The sequence below is a fragment of the Cnephaeus nilssonii genome (assembly GCF_951640355.1).
Source record: "Cnephaeus nilssonii genome assembly, chromosome: 23".
NCBI lineage: Eukaryota > Metazoa > Chordata > Mammalia > Chiroptera > Vespertilionidae > Cnephaeus > Cnephaeus nilssonii.
The window spans coordinates 5,972,829-5,993,568 of NC_137094.1; the positions used below are offsets into that span (position 1 = coordinate 5,972,829).

Sequence of the window (20,740 nt, forward strand, 5' to 3'; positions counted from 1 at the left end):
CGTCTGCACTGTCCCCGATGCACTGTCATGCTAACATGCACCCACAGTAGCCCAGCTTCTTCGTGGTTTTGACATGCCACAATCCATCCCCCCAAAGAGCTCTGAATAGGGTAACTTAGCACCCCCCCCCTTTTTATTAAGACACCGTGTTGCCGTAGAGGGAATGAGGGCTCGATAAAGACAGGCCCATCCTTGTTCATGAGCCAGGGGAACTGGCCACACCTCTGTGTGTCTGTGCAGAAGTTCTGGCAAACGGTGTGCAGAGCTCTCTGCAAACCACCTGTTCCGAGAAGTGCCAGAGAGCCCGGCGGGCGTGGCTCCGTGGCTGAGCATCCACCTGTGAGCCAGGAGGTCACAGTTCAATTCCCGGTCAGGGCACATGCCTGGGCTGCGGGCTGGGTCCCCAGTAGGGGGCGTGCAGGAGGCGGCCAGTCAATGATTCTCTCTCAGCATTGATGTTTCTATCTCTCTACCCCTCTCCTTTCCTCTTTGAAATCAATAAAATAAATATATATACATATACACGGAGTGGCCAGATTATGATGATCTCTGAGCGCATAATAATCTGGCCACTCAGTGTACTTCTCTTGAGTACCTCATTTATTTGATATCAACGATACTATAAATCGTGCACCTGATCAGTTTTCCCCTTTGCACTGGCTGATAGAAAGCTCAGGGCAAATAGGTGGTTGATCTCCAGCAAAAGTCTAGAATACTTTTGGTACCCATTTGAGATACAAATACACTGGGTGGCCAGATTATTATGCGTTCAGAGATCATAATAATCTGGCCACTCCGTGTATATTTATATATATATATATATATATATATATATATATATATATATATATATATTTTTTTTTTTTAAGTACAGAGAGTTAAAAGTACATCACACCAGGTTCTAGTCAGAGGTCAATGTTACCTACAAAGGAAGGATCACCTGAAATCCGGAGGACCATCACCTGTGGCCATCCTGTCCGCCATGCTCCTTCCTCGGTGGTTGAAGGCACGGCTCAAAGGAGGAGATGAGCCACCAGGTGTCCCTGAGCCTTATATTGGGAGTGAAAGAGCTGAACGAGATCCCATGTGTATCTGGTGTCTAGAGGGGAGCAGCGTCTTGGGGGGAGTAGCTAACACAGGGCCTATTACACACCTGCCAGGACCTTTTGCACCTTATACACCTTGCATCTTTCCTGAGCTTCCCTTTTTTAAAAGGCCAGAAATCCTTGGCGAATTCATGCATTTAAAAAACAATTCCTTGACAGGAGTGCTCCAGCCATGAAGTCAGAAGAGAAACAGTCCAGAGATGGAAGATGCTGACGATGCCTTGCCATACTAGCAGTCAGCAGATATGCGTCACTGCAGATTGCCCAGGACCAAACCAGAGAGGGTCGGACCTGCAATACCACCATTTGTCCACCATCCAGAACTGAAATATCATTGCTGTTATGTACACATAAACAACTGTTGGACATAGAAACCAGGACTCAAAAGAACTGTTGGCCCAGAAAGAAACTCACTATAGACTGACTCATTTGCCTCTCAGCATAACCATTATTGCTTGTCTCATTTTCGGTTCCTATAAGTGTATTTCTAGTATCACATGAGCTCACTCATCTAGGGGAAATGATGAACAACATAGACTGAAGAACAAGAACAGCATTGATCAGACTGTCAGACCTCAGAGGGAAGGTAGGGGTGGGTGGGGACAAGGGAGATAGATCAACCAAAGGACTTGTGTGCTTGCATATGAGCCTAACCAGTGATCACGGACAACAGGGGGTGGGGGCATGCGTGTGGGGGGGTTTGGGAAGGGAACGGGGGGAGGGGGTTGATGACAAATATGTGATACCTTAATCAATAAAGTAATTTAAAAAAAAAAAAAACAATTCCTGTCTCCTGGCTGCTCAGCACCAAACAAAACATAAAATAACGCCTCCGATGACCACATGCCCGGCCCAGGGTCCAGGAGATCCCAGGGCTATGCATCTGCACGAAGAAACCCTCTCAGTGCCCGATGGGGAGCGGGGAGCGGGGAGCCGGTGCCCGGACCCTGGGCAGCTCCTCTACCGCCCCATCATCGCTATCCCCTTCCTGACCACCACCAAGAGGCACGAGGGAGGATCCCCAATAACCACGAGACTCCATTAAAAAAGCACATTAAACACCAATGGGCACAGACAGGAGGGGGGCGAGGGCGTGTGCTGGGGAGGGGGGAGTGGCTGGGGAGAGGTCAATGGGGGGCAAAGGGGACTTAGGTAATACTTTAAACAATAAAGAATTTAAATTTTTTTTTTTTTTACAAAGTGAAGTAGCACCGCCGACCCCCACAAACAGGAGCTGCCTTGACCTCTACTAGGAGCTTGGCCTCCGATGCCTCAAACCTGAGCCGGGACGAGACGCCCCGCTTCCTACCCCTGGGGCGCCTGCATCGCGCACCTGCGGGCGTAGGAAAGACCCCTCCTGGGCGATTTCACCCAGAATGACAGCAGCAAGTTCAGGAGCAAGAGCCGAGGAGCCCCGAGGAGCAGCTGAGAACACAGTCCAGGGAGCACGGGAGGGTTTGCGGGGCAGCCGGGGCCTGCTGAGCCGGGGTGGCTGGCCGCTGAGCGCGCCCCAGAAAGTCAGTGCGGAGACTGGGTTCGAGGATGGGGTCAGACGCGAGCTCTGCATAGAGAAGCATTCGCTCTGACGGCCTTATTGGGGGGGGGGGGGGGGCAGGCTGAGCCGCTGTGAGGGGCAGGGCAGGGTTTGGGCAGAAAGCGTCCTGGTGTGGACCTGCCTGTCTCGGAGGAGGAACTTGGAGGAAGACGTTGACATTTTTTTTACCTTATTTTATTTCTCAAGTACGAAAAAGAAAGTAAAAGAACGAGGGCAATAAATGGGGTCCCTGCTGCTCTGTGCGTCCTCCTAATGAGCCCTGGGCTGCCCGAGGCCGAGCGAAGCTCTGCTTCTCCTATCTGTGCTCCGAGTTGTGTTTGCACTCAAACACAAATATAAATGACTGCCGCTGAGACAGGAGGGGAACGTTCGCAGGAAGCAGACAGCTTAAGAGGCCACCTGGGCTGACGATAAAGAAAAAATAAAATCGGTAAGAACTTAATCGACCTTGCTGACTCGTTGGTAGACCACAGGATCGAAAGCTACAGGGTTCTTCCAGCCAAGTCACGGGCACGGGGACTGTAAATATTGGTCTGAGCCATTAGGGCCCCATCCAGACACTTGAAGGAGTAGGAAAAGGAAGGAGAAATCACAAGGGAGCTAAAAAAAGGTCTTGGGGTTAAATTCGGAGGGAGGACTTTTCAGGAATGCGGAATAAAATGCTTGGAGGTGTGGTGTCCCGGTATTGCTACCCACAGGAACTCCCCACAGATTATTTCTAAATCCTAACGAGTATGGCACATTTTTATTTATTTATTTATTTTTATATAGATGTTTTTATTGATTTCAGAGAGGAAGGGAGAGGGAGAGAGAGAGATGGAAACATCAGTGAGAGAGAATCATTGATTGGCTGCCTCCTGCACGCCCCACACTGGGGATCGAGCCCGAAACCCGGGCATGTGCCCTGAGCGGGAATCGAACCGTGACCTCCTGGTTCATAGGTCGATGCTCAACCACTGAGCCACGCTGGACGGGCAGCACATTTGTTTAAATGTAAAACCAAGTTTGGGCTGTCGGAGAAGTAAGGCAATGCATTTTCTCAGGCATTCCGTGCCAAACTGCTTTTTTAAGGTCCATTGTCCCTTTGTTTGCCCAAGTTGACTTCTGCTTACAAACAGAGGACGGTAAAGTAAACAGCTGTGTTAAGAAGCAGGAAGAACCCTGTCAGTCCATTCGTGGCCCAAATTCCAAAGACAGAACCATCAGCCATGCGGGTGCTCCTGGGACCCTCGTCCGTCGTCCGGATGCGCCAACCAGGGGACACGCCCCGCCGGCCGAGGCCCGCAGACCTGGCCGCTCACGGACCTGCTCCGGCGCCTGGTTCAGCCAGAGACCCCTGGGGACTTCGCGAGGCATCCCCTCTGGAATCGGGGCCACGATGGGGCTCCACCAAGTCAGGGCTCCTCTGCAGCCTCAGAGACAGCACGCAGGCCTGGAGGAGTTTAAAGACCACGACTCCCGCCCTCCTGGTTTACAAAAGAGAAAGAAAGCGCAAACCAAGACCGCATGCTAATCAGTGCTGGGGACCCCTGCACCTCGTCTTAACCTAAGGAAGTCCTTTCCTTTTTTTTTTTTTTTTTCAATTAATCCTCACCCTAGGATATTTTCCCATTGAGTTTTAGAGAGAGTGGAAGGGAGGAGGAGAGACAGAGAGAGAGAAACATCCATTGTGTCTCTCTCACGTCATTGGGTTGCCTCCGCACATGCTCCCGACCAGAGCCAAGGATCGAGCCCTGGACCGGAATCGAACCTGGGACCCTTCGGTCCGCAGGCCGATGCTCTATCCACTGAACCAGACAGGCTAGGTCAGGACAGTCCTTTTGAACCTAAACATCTGGGATTGTAGACAATCTCCGATGCCTATCAACCACCCACCCCTTTATTTCCGTTTCTTTCTCCTGTCTCCTGCTTCCTCCTCCTCCTCCCCACCACCTTCTTCCTCTCCTTTCTCTCCTCCCCCATCTACCCCTCAGCCCACGAGCCACAAGGGATGCTCACATTCACAGCTGTGGGGCCTCAGGGAGGACATTCAAGGCCACTTCTTCAGCTGCCGGGTCCAAGATCAAGCCGTCCTCCTTGAAAGACACACAACTGAGCCAGGCAGCTGGCTGTCCTTTTTTTTTCTTTTCTTTTCTATATTGTTCCATTAATTTTTAGGGAGAGTGAGAGAGAGAGGGATAGACAGAGAGAAACATCAATGTGAGAGAAACACATCGATTGGTTGCCTCCTGCACGTGCCCCGACTAGGGCCCAGGCCGGGGAAGACACTGCAACCAAGGTACGTGCCCTTGACCGGAATCGAACCCGGGACCCTTTGGTCCTCAGGCTAACGCTCTATCCACTGAGCCAAACCGGCTAGAGCTGACGATTTTTCTTCAACAATGGTAGGTGCTAGTTGTTCGCCTGAATTCAACTGTCCGTTTTCTGTATAACCATTTGGTTAGGTAGCTCAACAGTGTTGGCTGGTGGTGGTGGTGGGGGGGGGGGGTGGTTTCTGATCGGTTAATAAATCAGACTCGATGCCGCTTGAAACCACCGGTTGGGTGGCGCGGGGCGTGGGGAAGTGGTGATCACAGCGCTAAAGAAAGCAACCGCCATAAAGAGACCATAGTGCTGAAACCGGTTTGGCTCAGTGGATAGAGCATCGGCCTGCGGACTGAAGGGTCCCAGGTTTGATTCCAGTCAAGGGCATGTACCTTGGTTGCGGGCACAGCCCTGGTGGGGGGTGTGCAGGAGGCAGCTTGTCAATGTTTCTCTCTCATTGATGTTTCTAGCTCTCTATCCCTCTCCCTTCCTCTCTGTAAAAAATCAATAAAATATATTTTTTAAAAAAATAAAGAGACGATAGTGTTCCCGGGAAGGCAGAGCCGTTCATCACTGCTGATTAAAAGACGGAATGACGGCCCAGGTTCTATGAGTTCCTGTGTTATCTTAGGGGAAAAAATCCTGAATCAGCCGTGACCAACCTCAGACATCACGCTCCAGTTAGATGGAGAAGGCCTGGCAGTTGGCATCGGTCACTGCTGTGGGAGCAAGGTGGCCTTGAAGTTAGCCTTTGCAGGTCGAGCTTTAAAAATAAAGCTGTTTTCTGTGTAAGAACCAAGCAGAGATTTTAGAAGCAGGCTGTAAGGAAAGGTAAGACTCTTCCCGAGAACTCCTGGCGGTTGGTTACAGCCCTGAGCCTGAACTCCATTCAGTAGAAAAGCTGGGTTAAAAGGCCCTTGGCAGTCCACCTAGTCTGTCACACTTAAGATATGTTTAGACATAGCTCTGCTTATCAGAAAACTCACTCTGCCCAGAGCCTCCGGACAGCAGCATAAAAATAGCGACTCTTTCCACCTCAGCTGCTCAGAGCTCCCCGCACCGCTCAGCGCTCAGCGGTCAGCCTGCCCGCCAGCTGCGATGGGGCAGGAAATGCTTCTTGGTGGGGGAGGGGGTCTCTGTTTCCAGACTTCTCACGGGCTCTGGTCGGAATGGATGCGATAGGATCAGCAAAGCATAACTGCAGAGAAAACCGTCTGGGAAAGATAGCCCTGGATTGGAAGGCAGATAAGCCCAAATTCCTGGTGCTGCAGCCGAGAAGGCCTGCTCTCCCTCACCCGGAGCTGATGCCTCCTGCCATGCTCCCTGCCATGCTCCCTGCCATGCTCCCCGCAGGGCCGAGAGGGGCAGGGCTTAGGGAGGGACTTCCCTCTGAGATAGACCCTCTGTCCACATTCGTGGCGGCTCTGCTAAAAGGAGTCGCTGTTTGTAGCAACTGAGCTTTCTGACATTTCCCAGGGAGCCACCTGCTACCGATGAACGCAAGTCTGAGATGCGGTGTCCCTTGCAGGTGAAGAAACACGAAAGGCGAGCTGGGAGGTTGCGTTTTCTCTGGCTGTGCTTTTCCGCTTGGTGTCAGGGCAATGGCAACAGGGAGGGGAGAGGAAGGAGAGGGAGGGGAGGGGGGGACGGGAGGGGGCCTTTTCTAAAATTCAACTTCGGCCCTAACCGGTTTGGCCCAGTGGATAGAGCGTCGGCCTGCAGACTGAAGGGTCCCGTGTTCGATTCTGGTCAAGGGCATGTACCTTGGTTGCAGGCGCATCCCCAGTAGGGGGTGTGCAGGAGGCAGCTGATCGATGTTTCTCTCTCATCGATGTTTCTAACTCTCTCTTCCTCCCTTCCTCTCTGTAAATAAAAAACAATAAAAAATATATTATAAATAAATAAAACTCAACTCCATTGGGCCTGGCCTGTGTGGCTCAGTAGTTGAGCGTCGAACCAGGAAGTCACGGTTCGATTCCCCGTCAGGTTGGGGGCTCGATCCCCAGTGTGGGACGTGCAGGAGGCAGCCGATCAATGATTCTCTCTCATCATTGATGTCTCTCTCTCCCTCTCCCTTCCTCTCTGAAATCAATAAAAATATATTAAAAAAATAAAATAAAATTCAATGTCACCGGAATAAAGGCAGGAAGTGATGGCTGAATATGGTCTCACAGCAGCCCTGCCGCGGTGCCGTCCCTGCCCCCGTGGTCTAGCGGGAATCCCCAGGCTCAGAGCGGCTGAGCGGCCTCCCGGGGTCGCACACTGGTGAGGTGGCCTGGGTCTGCACCGCAGGACTGACCCAGTCTTCACCTTGAAGGTCATAAGAGCCTGAAAAAATGGGTCTCTTAACCTCTCCGCGTCCTGCACACCTGGCATGCTGCCGCGACGCCCTCCCCTCCGTCCACTCCCCTGCACGCCGTCATTGCCTGTCCTTCCCCAGGGCGCCAGAATGTTCTAGCAAAGACCCCCAGTGGCCCCCTATTTGCCGATTCAATGGAAACCCCAGTCCTTGCCTCCACACCTTTTATCGCTCTACGCCCTGAAGCCCTCTCCTCCCTCGGTTTCTCGGACACCACGGTCCCCACGTCCCTCCCCTTTCTCTGGCCTCTCCCAGGTCTGTCTTCCTGGCTCCTCCCACTCCCCGTCTCCTCAATGTCAGTGAGTCCCCGGCTCCATGCTCGGGTGCCTACTGTCCCACTCTGCACATGCTCCGTGGAGACCTCACCCATCTGAGGATCTGCCACCTTCTTCAGGGTGATGTCTCCCAGGTCCCCATCTCCAGCTCCGCCTGCACCCTAGAGCCCCCCCAGCTTGGACCCCTCTGGAACATGCCACCTCAAGCTCTACAGAGCCCAGCCCAATTTTACTGTCCACAGCCATCCTCAAAAATCAGACCCACGGTAACAAAAACCCTCTGTCTGTATTCCCCAGTTCAATGAATGGCAGCCCCATCCGCACGCCGGCCCTAGCCAGAGGTCTGGGAGGAGGCCTCGTCGTCCTCCTCTCCCTCCCTCCCACAGCTCCGCTGCCACCTTCATGGGTTTTCCGGGCCCACGGTTGGTCAGGTCCACACTGTCCCTTCATTCCCACTGCCCCTGCCTTAGTTCGGGTCCGCGCCATCGTCCACGCAGGCCAGGGGGCCTCTTACCGGGACCCCGTCCCTCTCACCATCAGAGCAATCCCTCCTACACGACCGTATCTAATCACTGCATTCCCTTCCTGTAGGCCCTTGAATGCCAGCCCATGGCCACGATAATAATAACAGACGGCAGCCTGCAAGGCCCTTCAGCCTTGGACCCTTCTGGAACATTCCTTCCCAGCCTGTCACTCACCCAGGCAAACACCTTGCTGTGGTGACAAGACACCGCCGGTTCCCAGGAGCACGGAGCGTGCGTGACCGCTGTGTGCCGCGAGCCTGTTACCCCCTCGGCCTGGCGCGTCGGGGTGTCACCGTGCACAAGGCTGCTCCTGCTCACCCTGCCCGGCAGCGGGCGCCTCGCCTAGCAGCCCCACCGCTCCAGCCTGGCACTGGGTACACTGCACTGGAACTCTCTGGTTCCCGGTCTGTCTCTGATGACAGACTTCAGGGGAAGGATTTTAGCCTTTTTTATAGCTTGGTTATAATGTGGCCTAGTATTGTAGCTGGGCACATAAGCTGGAGTAAAAAGAGCTTACTGGCAAATGAATACAAAAGCAAAAACAGCCCTAACCAGTTTGGCTCAACGGATAGAGCATTGGCCCGCAGTCTGAAAGGTCCCAGGTTCGATTCCAGTCAAGGGCACATGCCCGGGTTGTGGGCTCAATACCCAGTGTGGGGCGTGCAGGAGGCAGCCGATCAATGATTCTCTCTCATCACTGGGGTTTCTATCTCTCCCTCCCTCTCCCTTCCTTTCTGAAATCAATAAAAATATATTTTTTTAAAAAAAGAAAGCAAAAACAATAAATAAAATATTAGCAAACTGAATCCAGCATCATATTTAAAAAATGCATTGTGGGGTTTATTACGGGAATGCAAGGATGGTTCACTATTAGGAAATCAATTATAATTCACAATAATAATAGATAGAAGGAGAAAAATCTTATGATCATCTCCCTAAATACCAGAAAGACATTTGGGAAAATATAACAGCCATTCCTCATTAAGAACACTACGTAAAATAGAAATTGATGGTGGTTTCAATATATATGTGTGTGTGTGTGTGTGTGTGTGTGTGTGTGTATACATACATATGCCAGTATCTCACCTCATGGAAAAACTATACACAGACCCCTACATCACTACCATTTAACATTGTATTGGAAGCATTAATCAATGTAACAAACAAGAGAAAATCATTAGAGGAATAAAAGCAGCAAAGAAAAAGAGTAATGATATCTCTATTTGCAGAAGATAAATTCTCTTGAAAATTTGAGTACCAATTTTAAAAACTAATGAATACATGAATAACATGTAATAAGGTAATAGGATATAAAATTTATATATAAATCACTATCCTTCTTATATATAAACAATTATCAGTTAGGAGAGATAATGAAAGTGAAGAGCTCATTTGTAATAGCAACAAAAGACATAAAACCTACGAATAAATTGGGCAAAAAATGTGCGAAGCCTGTACGAGAAAAACCTCCAATATAGTTGAAAAGTCGAGTGGTTCAAATGGGAAGACGTTCCACGCTCTTGGGAAAGATTCAACATCATCATAATGCCAACTATCCCCCAGGCTAATACACAAAGTGACCGTCAGCCCCACGTCTTGGCATCTCTGTCCTGTCGCTTATTCCCTCGACTCTGAAAACCTTCGGGACGTGCTGTGGCCACCTCACATCCCAGCGAAGCAGGGGAGGGGCGCGTCCACATGAACTTGGTGGTAAAAGGGCTTGGGTGACGCTTTCATGGGGGACGGACGTCAGTAGGAGCTTCCTTTTTTTTTTTTTTTTTACTTTTATTTACTTAGTTTTTTTATTGATTTCAGAGAGGAAGGAAGAGGGAGAGAGAGAGAGATAGAAACATCAATGATGAGAGAGAATCATGGATCGGCTGCCTCCTGCACGCCCCACATTGGGGATGTAGGCAGCAACCCAGGCTTGTGCCCTGACCAGGAATCGAACCCTGATCTCCTGGTTCATAGGTCAACGCTCAACCACGGAGCCACGCCAGCCGGGCCCGATTTACTATTTTGATAAATATTTCCAGAGTAATTTAGGAATGCCGGTGTGTTCTCCCTCCCTCTGCACCTCTGCGAACACCCGTTAAGATGTTTCTGGTTGTGCATGTCAGTATGAATGATCCAGAGCAGCCCTGCTGGAGGGCAAGACCAGGTAGGAGGTTGACCAAAGAAACAAGAAAAGATGCTATCCTCAGCCTGTGACTGGAGACAGTGGTGAAAAGGAAGTCAGCGTTCTATTCCTGAAAGGAGAGTGGACCCTCAGGGGCCCCCCAGTATGCAGTCTTGGCCAGGAAAGAACAGAGCGGGAGTCCGGGAGCCCCTGGCCCTGGCCCTGGGCCGGCCCGCTGAAGGTCAGCACAGGATGAACGCTCGCTACGAGGAGGGTCCTTTCCCCTCCATTCCCTCCCAGCCGGGAAAACGACTCCGCTCAGAACCTCGACAACTCACCGATTTCCCCACCCCACCCCCACCTTGGAAGTGAAGTTACCATCTGTGAGCCCAGGAGGAGGCATCAGAACATACTCTCTGCAGCTCAGCTTCCCGCTCGGGCAGTTACAGTAACAGTGAGGGGACCCTCAATGGCACTGGGGTGCAAGCATCTTGGGGTGTCTCTGTTCCTTGCATCTCTTTTTAAATATATTTTATTGATTTTTTACAGAGAGGAAGGGAGAGGGATAGAGAGTTAGAAACATCGATGAGAGAGAAACATCAATCAGCTGCCTCCTGCACACTCCCCACTGGGGATGTGCCCGAAACCAAGGTCCATGCCCTTGACCGGAATCGAACCTGGGACCCTTGAGTCCGCAGGCCGACGCTCTATCCACTGAGCCAAACTGGTCAGGGCTGTTCCTTGCATCTTTAATGCTGCTTCCTTTTGTGACCGAAATCGTTTTCGATCACCTGGAAATCCGAGGGTAAAGGAATCGGGTTCGTCTTCACTTTGCTCTGAGGTTTATGTAGGTTCGTGGGCGTACACGTGGTGCGTCTCAGCACAGCGCCTAGCACCTACCAACTGGTAATTGTGAGCCATTTATAATCATCATTATTACCATCACCATTACTACGCGCTGATGAATAGTACGATCTGTGACATGCCAAAGAGCAACAATAATGTTGCCTAAATTTTATTGACTTAATCCCTCCAAATGCTGACAAATGACTAGCCTCGGCCATTTAAAAATCACATTTCTAATGCAATAATCCTATCCGCAGTGAGTGTGGGAGAAATTACTACGGGCCAGGGATTCTCACAAAGTGAATTAAGTCGCTATAAAAATTGACCTGGCTGGTGCACAATTAAAAGTCTGGTAGAATGCAATGCCATCATTCCACAGCTCACTAAGCCTTAAAGAAGAGATTGCTGTCATATGGCTCTACCAGGGAACGTTCTTGTAATCCCTCAAATGTTTCAGAAATTTTTCTTTGAATGATCCATGCTACGGGACTTTTTCCATTCCTGATAGCATCTGTTAGCTGGTCCTTCACCGCGAATACTTCTGAGATGGAAAAGATGCGAAGGAAGCTTTCCGAAAATAGTCACGTGTTCTTGGATTTCAGCTAGAATTGTCTCGTCGTTAATAACTATTCAGAAGGCAGTCTATTCTATCTATTTATAGAGTGCCTTACAATGGCTTCTCGGGGACCCTTTAAGTGGGGTTCTTTTTCCCTCCCCCGTTTTGGAGCTGGGAAAATGCAAACATAGAGATGCAATCTCCAAGTCTAGACTCACTCGGGCCCTGGCTATTTCGAGGCCACGCTTGGTGTTTTTAAAGCCGCGACACATTCCTTCCTTTCATCTGGGTGACTCCTGGCCACCCTTCTCCGTGTGTCTGGCTAATCTTCCTGGTATTTCTGGGGCATAAATGGCCCCGGAGCCTGTGACTGAGAACAAATCAGATAGGAATGTCTTCCTGGACCTTTTTTTTTTTTTTTTTTTTTCACATAAAAGAAGATTTTCTTTTATTGATATGGAAATGAACAGATGTCTGATAACCTCTCGCCAAGCTGGGCCGTTTCTGCTTACTCCGGGGAATTCCTTCGGGCTGAGGTTTCGCAGGGTTGCTCTGCGGCTGGTATCGGAAGGATCCCGGATCGCCCAGAACGGGGGATTCGTGCCTTGGCCCCCGTTCCTGGCGCGGTGCCCCGGCTGTGTATGAAACAGGAAGGGCGCGCTTGCCAGCGGATATAAAATGGTTTTATATTTACACATTGAAACGCGGCAGTGGGTAAAAGGGCTGTTTTGCTTAAAATCCCGACACTTTGCAAATCACATTGCTTTGTTTTTTTTCTCACCACTTCCACTTACCAGCGCTAGACAAGAACCACTCTAACCCAGGACGTCCTTTTTCACCAGCCGAGATGGTGAAAACCAAGCCGAGCGTTTTACCGTCTGCCACCAGGCACCGGTCTTGGCTCGGCCGGGTAAGCTGCCATCTGAAAGGCTGGATCCAGGGCATTCCTAAGGGTATGTGAGCTCTCAGCTGTCACTGTCTACCTCCCAGAGTCTGTGTTCTCCTGAATCTGCCTCAAACTCTACGCACAGCACCAAATCCGTTAGCAACCTCCTTCGCTCTGAGCTCCCCCCAAATCTGGGTCTCCTCCCATTTCCTGCCTCAGTTAACATCACCCCCCTCCATGAAGTGGGGTCACCTGACTATGGAGACCAGCCAGACCCCCTGCATGGGCCCACCAGCACTTCATCTCACCTTCTCTTTTTAAATATATTTTTACTGATTTCAGAGAGGAAGGGAGAGGGAGAGATAGAAACATCAATGATGAGAGAGAATCATGGATCGGCTGCCTCCTGCATCTCCCCCACTGGGGATCGAGCCCACAACCCGGGCATGTGCCCTGACCGGGAATCGAACCCGGGACCTCCTGGTTCATGGGTTGATGTTCAACCACTGAGCCACGCCAGCCTGAGCTCACCTGACCTTCTTAACCAACTGTCCTAGCGACACAACTCGGGGGACTCGACAGGGCCTGCTACCTACCAGGGCATCGCGCACGAGAAACCGTATGCTGGTGTCACGTTTGGGAAAGGCACCGACGAAATGATAGACGGAAAGCAGGTGTTTTGTAAGAAAAATCTTACGTTCCATGAGACACAAACCAACCAACCAGAATCTCGTCTAATAGTCTCTGAAGGATGGGAGCACCTTTCTAACCATATCTGAAGTCATTTTCATGACATTCTAACTGTGAATCATTTCCTTCCTCGGTGTGTCCGTGGGAAAGCGAAACACACACAGGAAAACCGACCGACTCCATGTCACAAACGTAATCCGTGCTGGAGAAAAGACCTAAACCCAAATCGCCCCAAAATAACAAGGTTCTGGAAGTGCTGGTCCGGCCTGCCCAGGAGACTTCTAATCCCACCTCACAGAACTGAATACTCTATGTACGAGAAAATATTCCCCCAAATACAGCTAAGCATCTTAAAGCAAATTACAAAGACGATTTTTGCTAATCGCCCCTCCACAACATGCCTTTATCTTCCAGACGCTTACTCTGGAGGGCGAACTACATGCTGGAGCCACAAGGACACTCTTGTTCTGATGACTTAACTCCTCCTGAGGGCTGCAAGGATCCCCGTTTGCTCACAGAGCCAGCTCCGGGGAGGAGAAAGGTCTTGTCTCCGACTTACAAGGGGCTCCACCCGTGGTGCTCGAGAGAACACAGCGTGTATTTGATTCAAACGCTGCAAACGTCAAGGTGCGATGAAAATTGTACCTAATCCGAGGGTACCGATGCTTTCGAAAGGAAAAATAACACTAAAATTATATTTCCCGGAGACAGGCAGGGTGTTTTTAGTTAACATGGAGGCCCCGCTCCTGGTTTCTAACAATACGGTGATCCAAATCGCCACTGGTTCTCATGGAGTCGTGGGCACTCCCTGTGCCAAGGTCATGCTCCATCATGCTATGTCACATATGAAACTCCAGGCACTGTGTGATATTCCCATGTGCACCTAAAGCGACCCCGTGTGACTGTCCCCGTGGGTGTAGGGCACTGAGGTGTAGCAGACCCATCCCTGTGACAATATGATCCGTTTCCCAGCACCTCTTATTTCATCCCGTAACTAAAATGGGCAAATATGCTGAGCTGCCTGCTGTAACTCCATGAATAAACCTCCCAGGCGGCTTCAACGAAACCAAAACGCTCCTGTGTCACATGACTCCACAAAACAAGATGGAGGGATCTACGTCCCAACATTGGTTTCTTCTTCCCAGCGATTTCCTTCCCTCCCTCCATTTGCGTGAGAAGGGTATATTTTGATTTCCCTTTGCACACGAGAGCACTCAAACATGACGCTATTATAGGAATGAGTCCTACAGGAGCATGAACAGGCTCAGAGGGGAGGCAGGGGAGGGTGGGTGGGGAGAGATCAACCAATGAACGTGTATGCATATATGCCTAACCCACCGGCACAGACAATGAGGTGCTGAGGGCCTGGGGTGGGGGAGATGGGGGTAGGCTGGAAGAAGTTAATACAGGGAGTGGGGGAGGACCAATGTAATATTTTCAACAATAAAGATTTTAAGAAATGCGTCCTCAAGAATGTTCTAGAATGGTCCGGAAGACTGCAGCTTATTAAGATTTCCAAATATCAGCCGAGACTGGTTTGGCTCAGTGGATAGAGCGTCGGCCTGCGGACTGAAGGGTCCCAGGTTCGATTCCGGTCAAGGGCATGTACCTTGGCTGCGGGCACATCCCCGGTGGGGGGTGTGCAGGAGGCAGCTGATCGATGTTTCTCTCTCATCGATGTTTCTAGCTCTCTATCCCTCTCCCTTCCTCTTTGTAAAAACTCAATAAAATATATTTTTTTAAAAAGAAGATTTCCAAATATCAGATGTTATCTATTTAAGAGCCAAGGTCCTCCCCAATTTATCACATGGTCTGTTCTGTGATCCCAGCACCCCACACTCGTCTTGGCAGAAGAATAAGTTACGAATTGTGCGTGTTGTGGTTCACGTCTGTGCCCTCTGTTGGGATATCCGCTCCGTGTGGACGAGGCCTGTGGGTCCCTGTTATTTCACTGCTGGGCTTACCACGGCGCCTCGGATGCCTAGGAAACCAGAGAGCATTGGTACATGCTCAGAAGAGCTTACACAAACCTGTGAGGGAAGCAACAGTGTGAACACGAAGGAGTGAGAGACGTCCTAGGATCCCTGAGGTTTATTCTCGGGGTTTTATCACCAAACTGCCAAAATGGCACGCTGACAACAACCCAGGAGTTCATGATTCCTGAGGTGCGTTCGGGATTCATAAAACCAGTCCTCTGGGCGGTGATCTCCCAGGTTTAGGATTTTACAGCGGGTGTGGGTGAGGGTGTGGGTGTTTGCTTGGTTGAACCCTTGCACAGGACCCCATCAGGGTGCGTGTGTTTGGATAAGCAGGTGAGGCAAACAGGCCCTTACCCCTCAGGCCCAGGACTCACAACCAGTGTTTCAAGTCACCGAAATGCCCATGAGAAACGCCATTGAGCAAACCCTACAGCACCGCGCGGCAATCCACTCTGTGTTCCTGATGTTTTCACCGCCGATAAGAGCTCTTTGAAGTGCCAGAGTCAATACTGTCACTGGAGCGCACTCGGACCCACCACCCACCGGCAAAGGCAATCGCCTTGTGTTCCACGCCGGGGCCCGCAGGGCTGCCGTGGGGAACCCCGCGCGCTCGGTGCGGAGCGGCCAGGGGGTAGCGGTGCTCCGGGGTGCGCTCCCCCGGCCTCCCCCGCCGGAGTGCATGTTGGGGAAATGCTGGCCTTTGTGACCTGCTGCTTCGGGTTTTGCGATTCCGGGAGGAAGGAAGGGCCGCAGGCACCGACTCCGCTTGCTTTTCCTCCGCCACCGGCATTTCTGCGGAGGATCGGGGTGCGGTGGGGTGCGGTGGGGTGCGGTGCGGTGGGGAGAAACACCTACGAGCGGGCCGGCAGCCCGGAGCGCGGCGGAAGGGAAGACTCCCGGGAGCGGGTGCCGGCGTGTCCCCCGCCTGCCCCCACCCCACCCCCCAGCAAAGGTTTGCGGGCGCCGGGGAGACGGGCCCAGCGCCGCGCAGGTCCAGCCGGATGGCGGGCAGGTGCGGGGATCACAAAGGGACTCTACGGAGTGGGGGGCAGCAGGACAAGTCACCTGAACCCCCACCCCCACCCACCCCCGTGGAAAGCCCGCACGCTCTGCGCCCCACCGGGTCCGAGCGAGAGAGACGGGCGGGGTCGCCCCCGACACCGGCCCGCATCTGCCCCACCCGTGCCGCGCCCCCCGCGGTGCGAGGCTGCCCGCGGCGCCGCCAGGCTCCTCCGGCCGCGGGAGGGGCGGACGCGGTGGGCTGCGGGGCCGCGGACGCCCCGGGCCCCCCTCCCCCCCCCCCCCCATGCCGCCGCCCCGCCCGCCGCGCGCTCACCTTGCCGGGGAAGGGCCCGGGGAGCAGCAGCTGCAGCGCCTGCCTCTTGAGCTCCACCAGGCGGGCGTTGCAGTTCTCGCACCAGACGCCGCGGTCCGAGCCGGGGGAGGAGCCGCCGCCGCTGCCCGAGCCGGGGGAGCCGGTGCCGAAGCCCGGCGAGCCGCCCAGGGAGCCCGGCGAGCTGGTGCCGATGCCCGGGGAGGCGGGGCCCGGGGAGCCCGTGAAGGAGCTGGGGGACGAAGTGCCCGAGCCGGGGGACGGCGTCCCCGACGAGCCGAGCGCCGAGCCCGCGCCCTCGGGGGTGGGCCGGCTGCCCGCGCGCGACTCCTCGTAGGCTTTCCGGTACCAGCTCTCCGGGGAGAAGGGCGCCGCGGGCTTGGTGGGCGAGCAGACGTCCTCCACCTGCGGGGAGACACGCCGGTGTCAGGGCGCCCTCCCGGGGGCTGCGCGTCACCGAGGGCCCGGCCGAGCCCGGCGGCCACACCGGCCGCGTTCGTGCTCCTTCAGTGAGTCCCCAGCGCCGGCCCCGGGCGCCGGCGGGGGAAATGCCTCGCTCGGGGGGGTTCCGTGGTTCCTGCGGGGGGACCCAGGGACTCAGAGCTCCGCGCTTTTGAACCCGACACCCATCCAGCAGGAGCCCTGGTTCAGGGTCCTGGGAGCCGCTCTCCCGGAGCGGGCGGGAGGGGAGGGGAGGGGGCTGCGACTTCATTCATTCATTCGGGGTGCAGCCTCTGGATCCTGAAGGCACCGGGAAATGATCCCAAGGAGCCGCAGGGAATTCGTGGAAAACCACCCCCCCCCCCCGTTCGGCATAGCTCTCCCTTTCAGTGCAGGAATGCTGCGAAAGTTAGAGGGGTGCGGGGACGGGGAGGCGGGCGAGGGCTGAAAATTCCCAAGGCCCGGCGAGTGTGCGGGTCCCCGCGGCAGACCCGCCTCCGCGCACGCACGCCCGGCGGCGGCGGCGCCCCGGAGCCGGAGGAGAGCTCGGAGCCGCCCTGCCGCGCCGCGCGGTTGCCGGGAAGGGGACCCCGGCTGCCGTGGGTCTGGGCGCGCGCCTCCGCGTCGTCCCCGTCACCACTCACCCCGTATTTCTTGCCCCTGGTGGAAACCGCGAGCCTCTCTTTATTCGCAGCTACCGAATTCATGGTGGCTTTTCCAGGAGAGGGTGCCGAGCGGTCCCCCGGCGCTACATCCACAAGGTCTTCACCCCAGAGGGGTCTCCCGGTGGCGGGCGGCTGTCTTTTGGTCCTCAAGTCCAGGCTCCTGAGTTGGGGGAGGGGGCATGAAGGCCAGCGGGCCCCAGAAGTAACAGCGCCGATTTGCAGGAGGGGCTGGAGCGGGTGGCTTGTCCTTTCTTCAAATGCCGCTTCCCCTCATCCTCTCCTCCGCCTCCAGCCACACGCTCTCTTTCCACGGTCACATCCAGATCGGTGGCATTTCCCGCAGCCGAGCAAGTCCGTGTTCCTCCACGAGGGGAAGAGGAGGCTCACTCACAATCGGGGCACGTGGCCGCCGCGGAGAAGGTGGGCGAGCCCCCCGCCGGGCCCCCGCCAGCGAGCCGGCTGTGGGAACTCGTCTCCTTCCCGCAGCTCGGGAACTGAGTTCAAAGAAATTCTCCCAAAATATAAAGATCCAGCTCGGGGAGGAGCCTCGGCGTGTGGGAGCCAATATCCGCCGGCCCGCGCCGCCTGACAGCCGCGCGAGGGCAGGGAAAGGGGCGGCTCGGCGGGCCGGGCGCCGTCCGCGGTCAGAGCGCGCGTGTGCGCCCGGGCGCAGCGCGGAGCGTGGGGACCCGCGGCCCCGCCGCCCGGGAGCCTGCCGCCTGGATGCCGCCGCCGCGCCGGCCCGGCTCCATTTTAGGTTGCGGCGCTCCCGCCTGACAGTGAGAGGCCGCGAGCCGGCGGGGGGAGGGGGTCGTAAATCGCGCTCCTTGCGGGGAAGTTCCTGGCGAGGGGCCTGCGTCCAGGGCTCTAATGAAACACCGCTGCGCGCGCCGGGGCCGAGGGGCCGCGCCGAGCCCGCGGGGCTGGACCGACATGCGCCCGCGCCTCCCCCGCCCCCAAGTTCTTTCTCTTCCTGGCGAGGCTTGCAGTTCTGCCTTTGAAACGCCGGGGAAAAAGGGATTGAGTCACAAACAAGTCCGCAAACACGCCGGGTCCTCCCCCCGCCCTTTGTTCTCCCAGACCTTCCCTGCAAACCTTTTCTGGAATGGCCCTACCGACCCCCGGCCGGCCACGGGCCCCCCTCCCCAGGACACCCGCCCAGCCCGAGGACAGGGGCCCCCACCCGCCCAGCCCCTGTCTGTGAGGTGCCCAGTCGCCCAGCGCTGGGACAGGTGAGCCCGGGATCCGGAAGGCAGCCTCGGGCAGGGGAAACTGAGGGCTTCGCCGCGCTGCAGACGCACGGAGCGGAGCGACGGCGCGGGCTGGAGAGGGGTGTGTGCGAACTGGACTTGGCCTCGCCTTGCCGGGCCGGTCCCCTCAGCACCCGTCCTTCCATGTCTTCCTTGGGACTCACGGAGCCCCGGGAGCGCCAGTCATCGCCCCCTCTCGGACCCCCCACCCACCCGAGGCGCAGCGCCCGGGAGCGCAGGAAGCCAGCCTCGCCGGGCTCCACACGTGGCTGCTCCGGGGAGTCATTTTTCATTTCCCGGGAGTGCATTTCTCCTGGTGAGCCGGAGGGTCTGTTTTGTTGTGACCTTTAATTAACACCCCGCGAGACGCCTCTGGAAGGACCGGCCCAGGGTGGGGATCACGTGAGGTGTACTGGCATCCCGGCGCCCGGAGAGACCCAGCCTGGGGGTAGGCGAGGGCGCAAAGGACGTTTGGTGCCTTTCTGTCACTGGTTTCCTTCTGTGATAGGAGGGACAAGGAGACTGAATTCTGGGGTGCTGGAACCTGGAACCCCGGGCAACGCCCACCCCCACCCCACCCCACCCCCCCCACACACACACACCCTGCCTCCCTCGCGCTGCCATCCACCCACCCTCCCGCCCTCCACAACCCTTGCGTGGGAATATTACAGTCACCAAAGCGAGGAAAGGAGGTCAAAATGAAGATGTCGAGGACAGTGCGGAAGTTTCCTTTGCGTTCCTACTTCCAATTTAAAAGCGATCACATCAAGAGATCTTGGGGTTCAGGGTGGGGGGCAGGTACACCTCCAGGCAGCCCACGCCAGATCCCACCCGCATCTGCACTCCGGGGAGATGTGGCGGGAAATAGCATCGCCATTAGCTACGCGCTGCTTATGAGCCGAAAAGCAGCGTATGGCCAGGCGACATGGACTGCCGGGGTTGGGGAAGATGGGGTGTCCGGGGAGAGCTACCTTGGAGACCGAGGCCCACAGCTTGTCTGATTTGCATTCCCAAGTGGCCGAGTCCCTGAAACGTGTTTGGTGAGCTCGGAGCGCCCTCTGCTGATCAAAGTTCACAGTCGCAGGCCCCGCAAGAGAGTTTTGATTTGAGGCTTTTAAAAAGTGGATGTAAAATTTACAGAGAAATGCATAAATTTTAAGCATACAATTATATGAATCTTATAAAGGTATACTCCCAGTTAATCCACAGCCTCAATGAAAGTATAAATTTCCACCACTCCAGAAATTTGTCTCTTCCTAGGGCCTAGGAGAACCCCATCCCTCATACACAAGTACTGCTCTGATTTCTATCACCATAGTTTTGCCTAATCTTGAATTTATTGCTAAAAAATCAATGCAACATGTATTTTTCAGTGTTTGACTTTTTCGCTTTAACTCGAGTTTTGAGCTTCACATTGTTGCTAGTACCCGTTTTCTATTTGCCCTGTTTTTCATTCCTTTCCTGCCTTCTTAACTGAATACTTTTTAGTATTCTTTCATCCTTTTCAATCTAATGTTTATAATATGCATATTTATCATGGGCTACTTAGAGTTAGCATGGTGCCACTTACCAAAAACATAAGAAACTTGCAACAGTGTAATTATTTTATCTCCCTCCTTTGTGCTATTTTGATGTTTTATATATATACACACACACACTAAAGGCCCAGTGCACAAAATTCATGCATGGGTAGGGTCCCTAGGCCTGGCCTGCGATCAGGACCAATCTGCCAGGCAACCGGTGGGGTAATGGGGGAGGCCCCCACTGGCACCAGCCTTGGCTGGCCTGGAGCCACCCAACCCCGCCCTCCGTCGGTAGGGGCCTTTGTGCTGGGGGCAGCTCCTGTGTTAAG

The 20,740-nt window shown here is 54.3% G+C and overlaps 1 protein-coding gene across 4 annotated transcripts in view; it reads right to left on the reverse strand.

Annotated features, from left to right (window-relative positions):
- The window catches only part of KIF26B (kinesin family member 26B), a 371,316-nt gene extending 352,602 nt beyond the window's left edge, over nt 1-18,714 (reverse strand). For all 4 annotated transcript variants that reach the window (XR_013813119.1, XR_013813120.1, XR_013813121.1 and 1 more), the window contains exons 1-2: nt 17,618-18,714; nt 16,536-16,937 (exon numbers count right to left, since the gene is read on the reverse strand). Coding sequence is in view for 1 of the 4 variants with exons in the window: in XM_079763803.1 (XP_079619929.1) it covers nt 16,536-16,937; nt 17,618-17,680 (465 nt within the window). In the remaining 3 variants the exon portion in view is untranslated. The remainder of the gene's footprint in view (nt 1-16,535; nt 16,938-17,617) is intronic.
- Nucleotides 18,715-20,740: the final 2,026 nt, after the last annotated feature.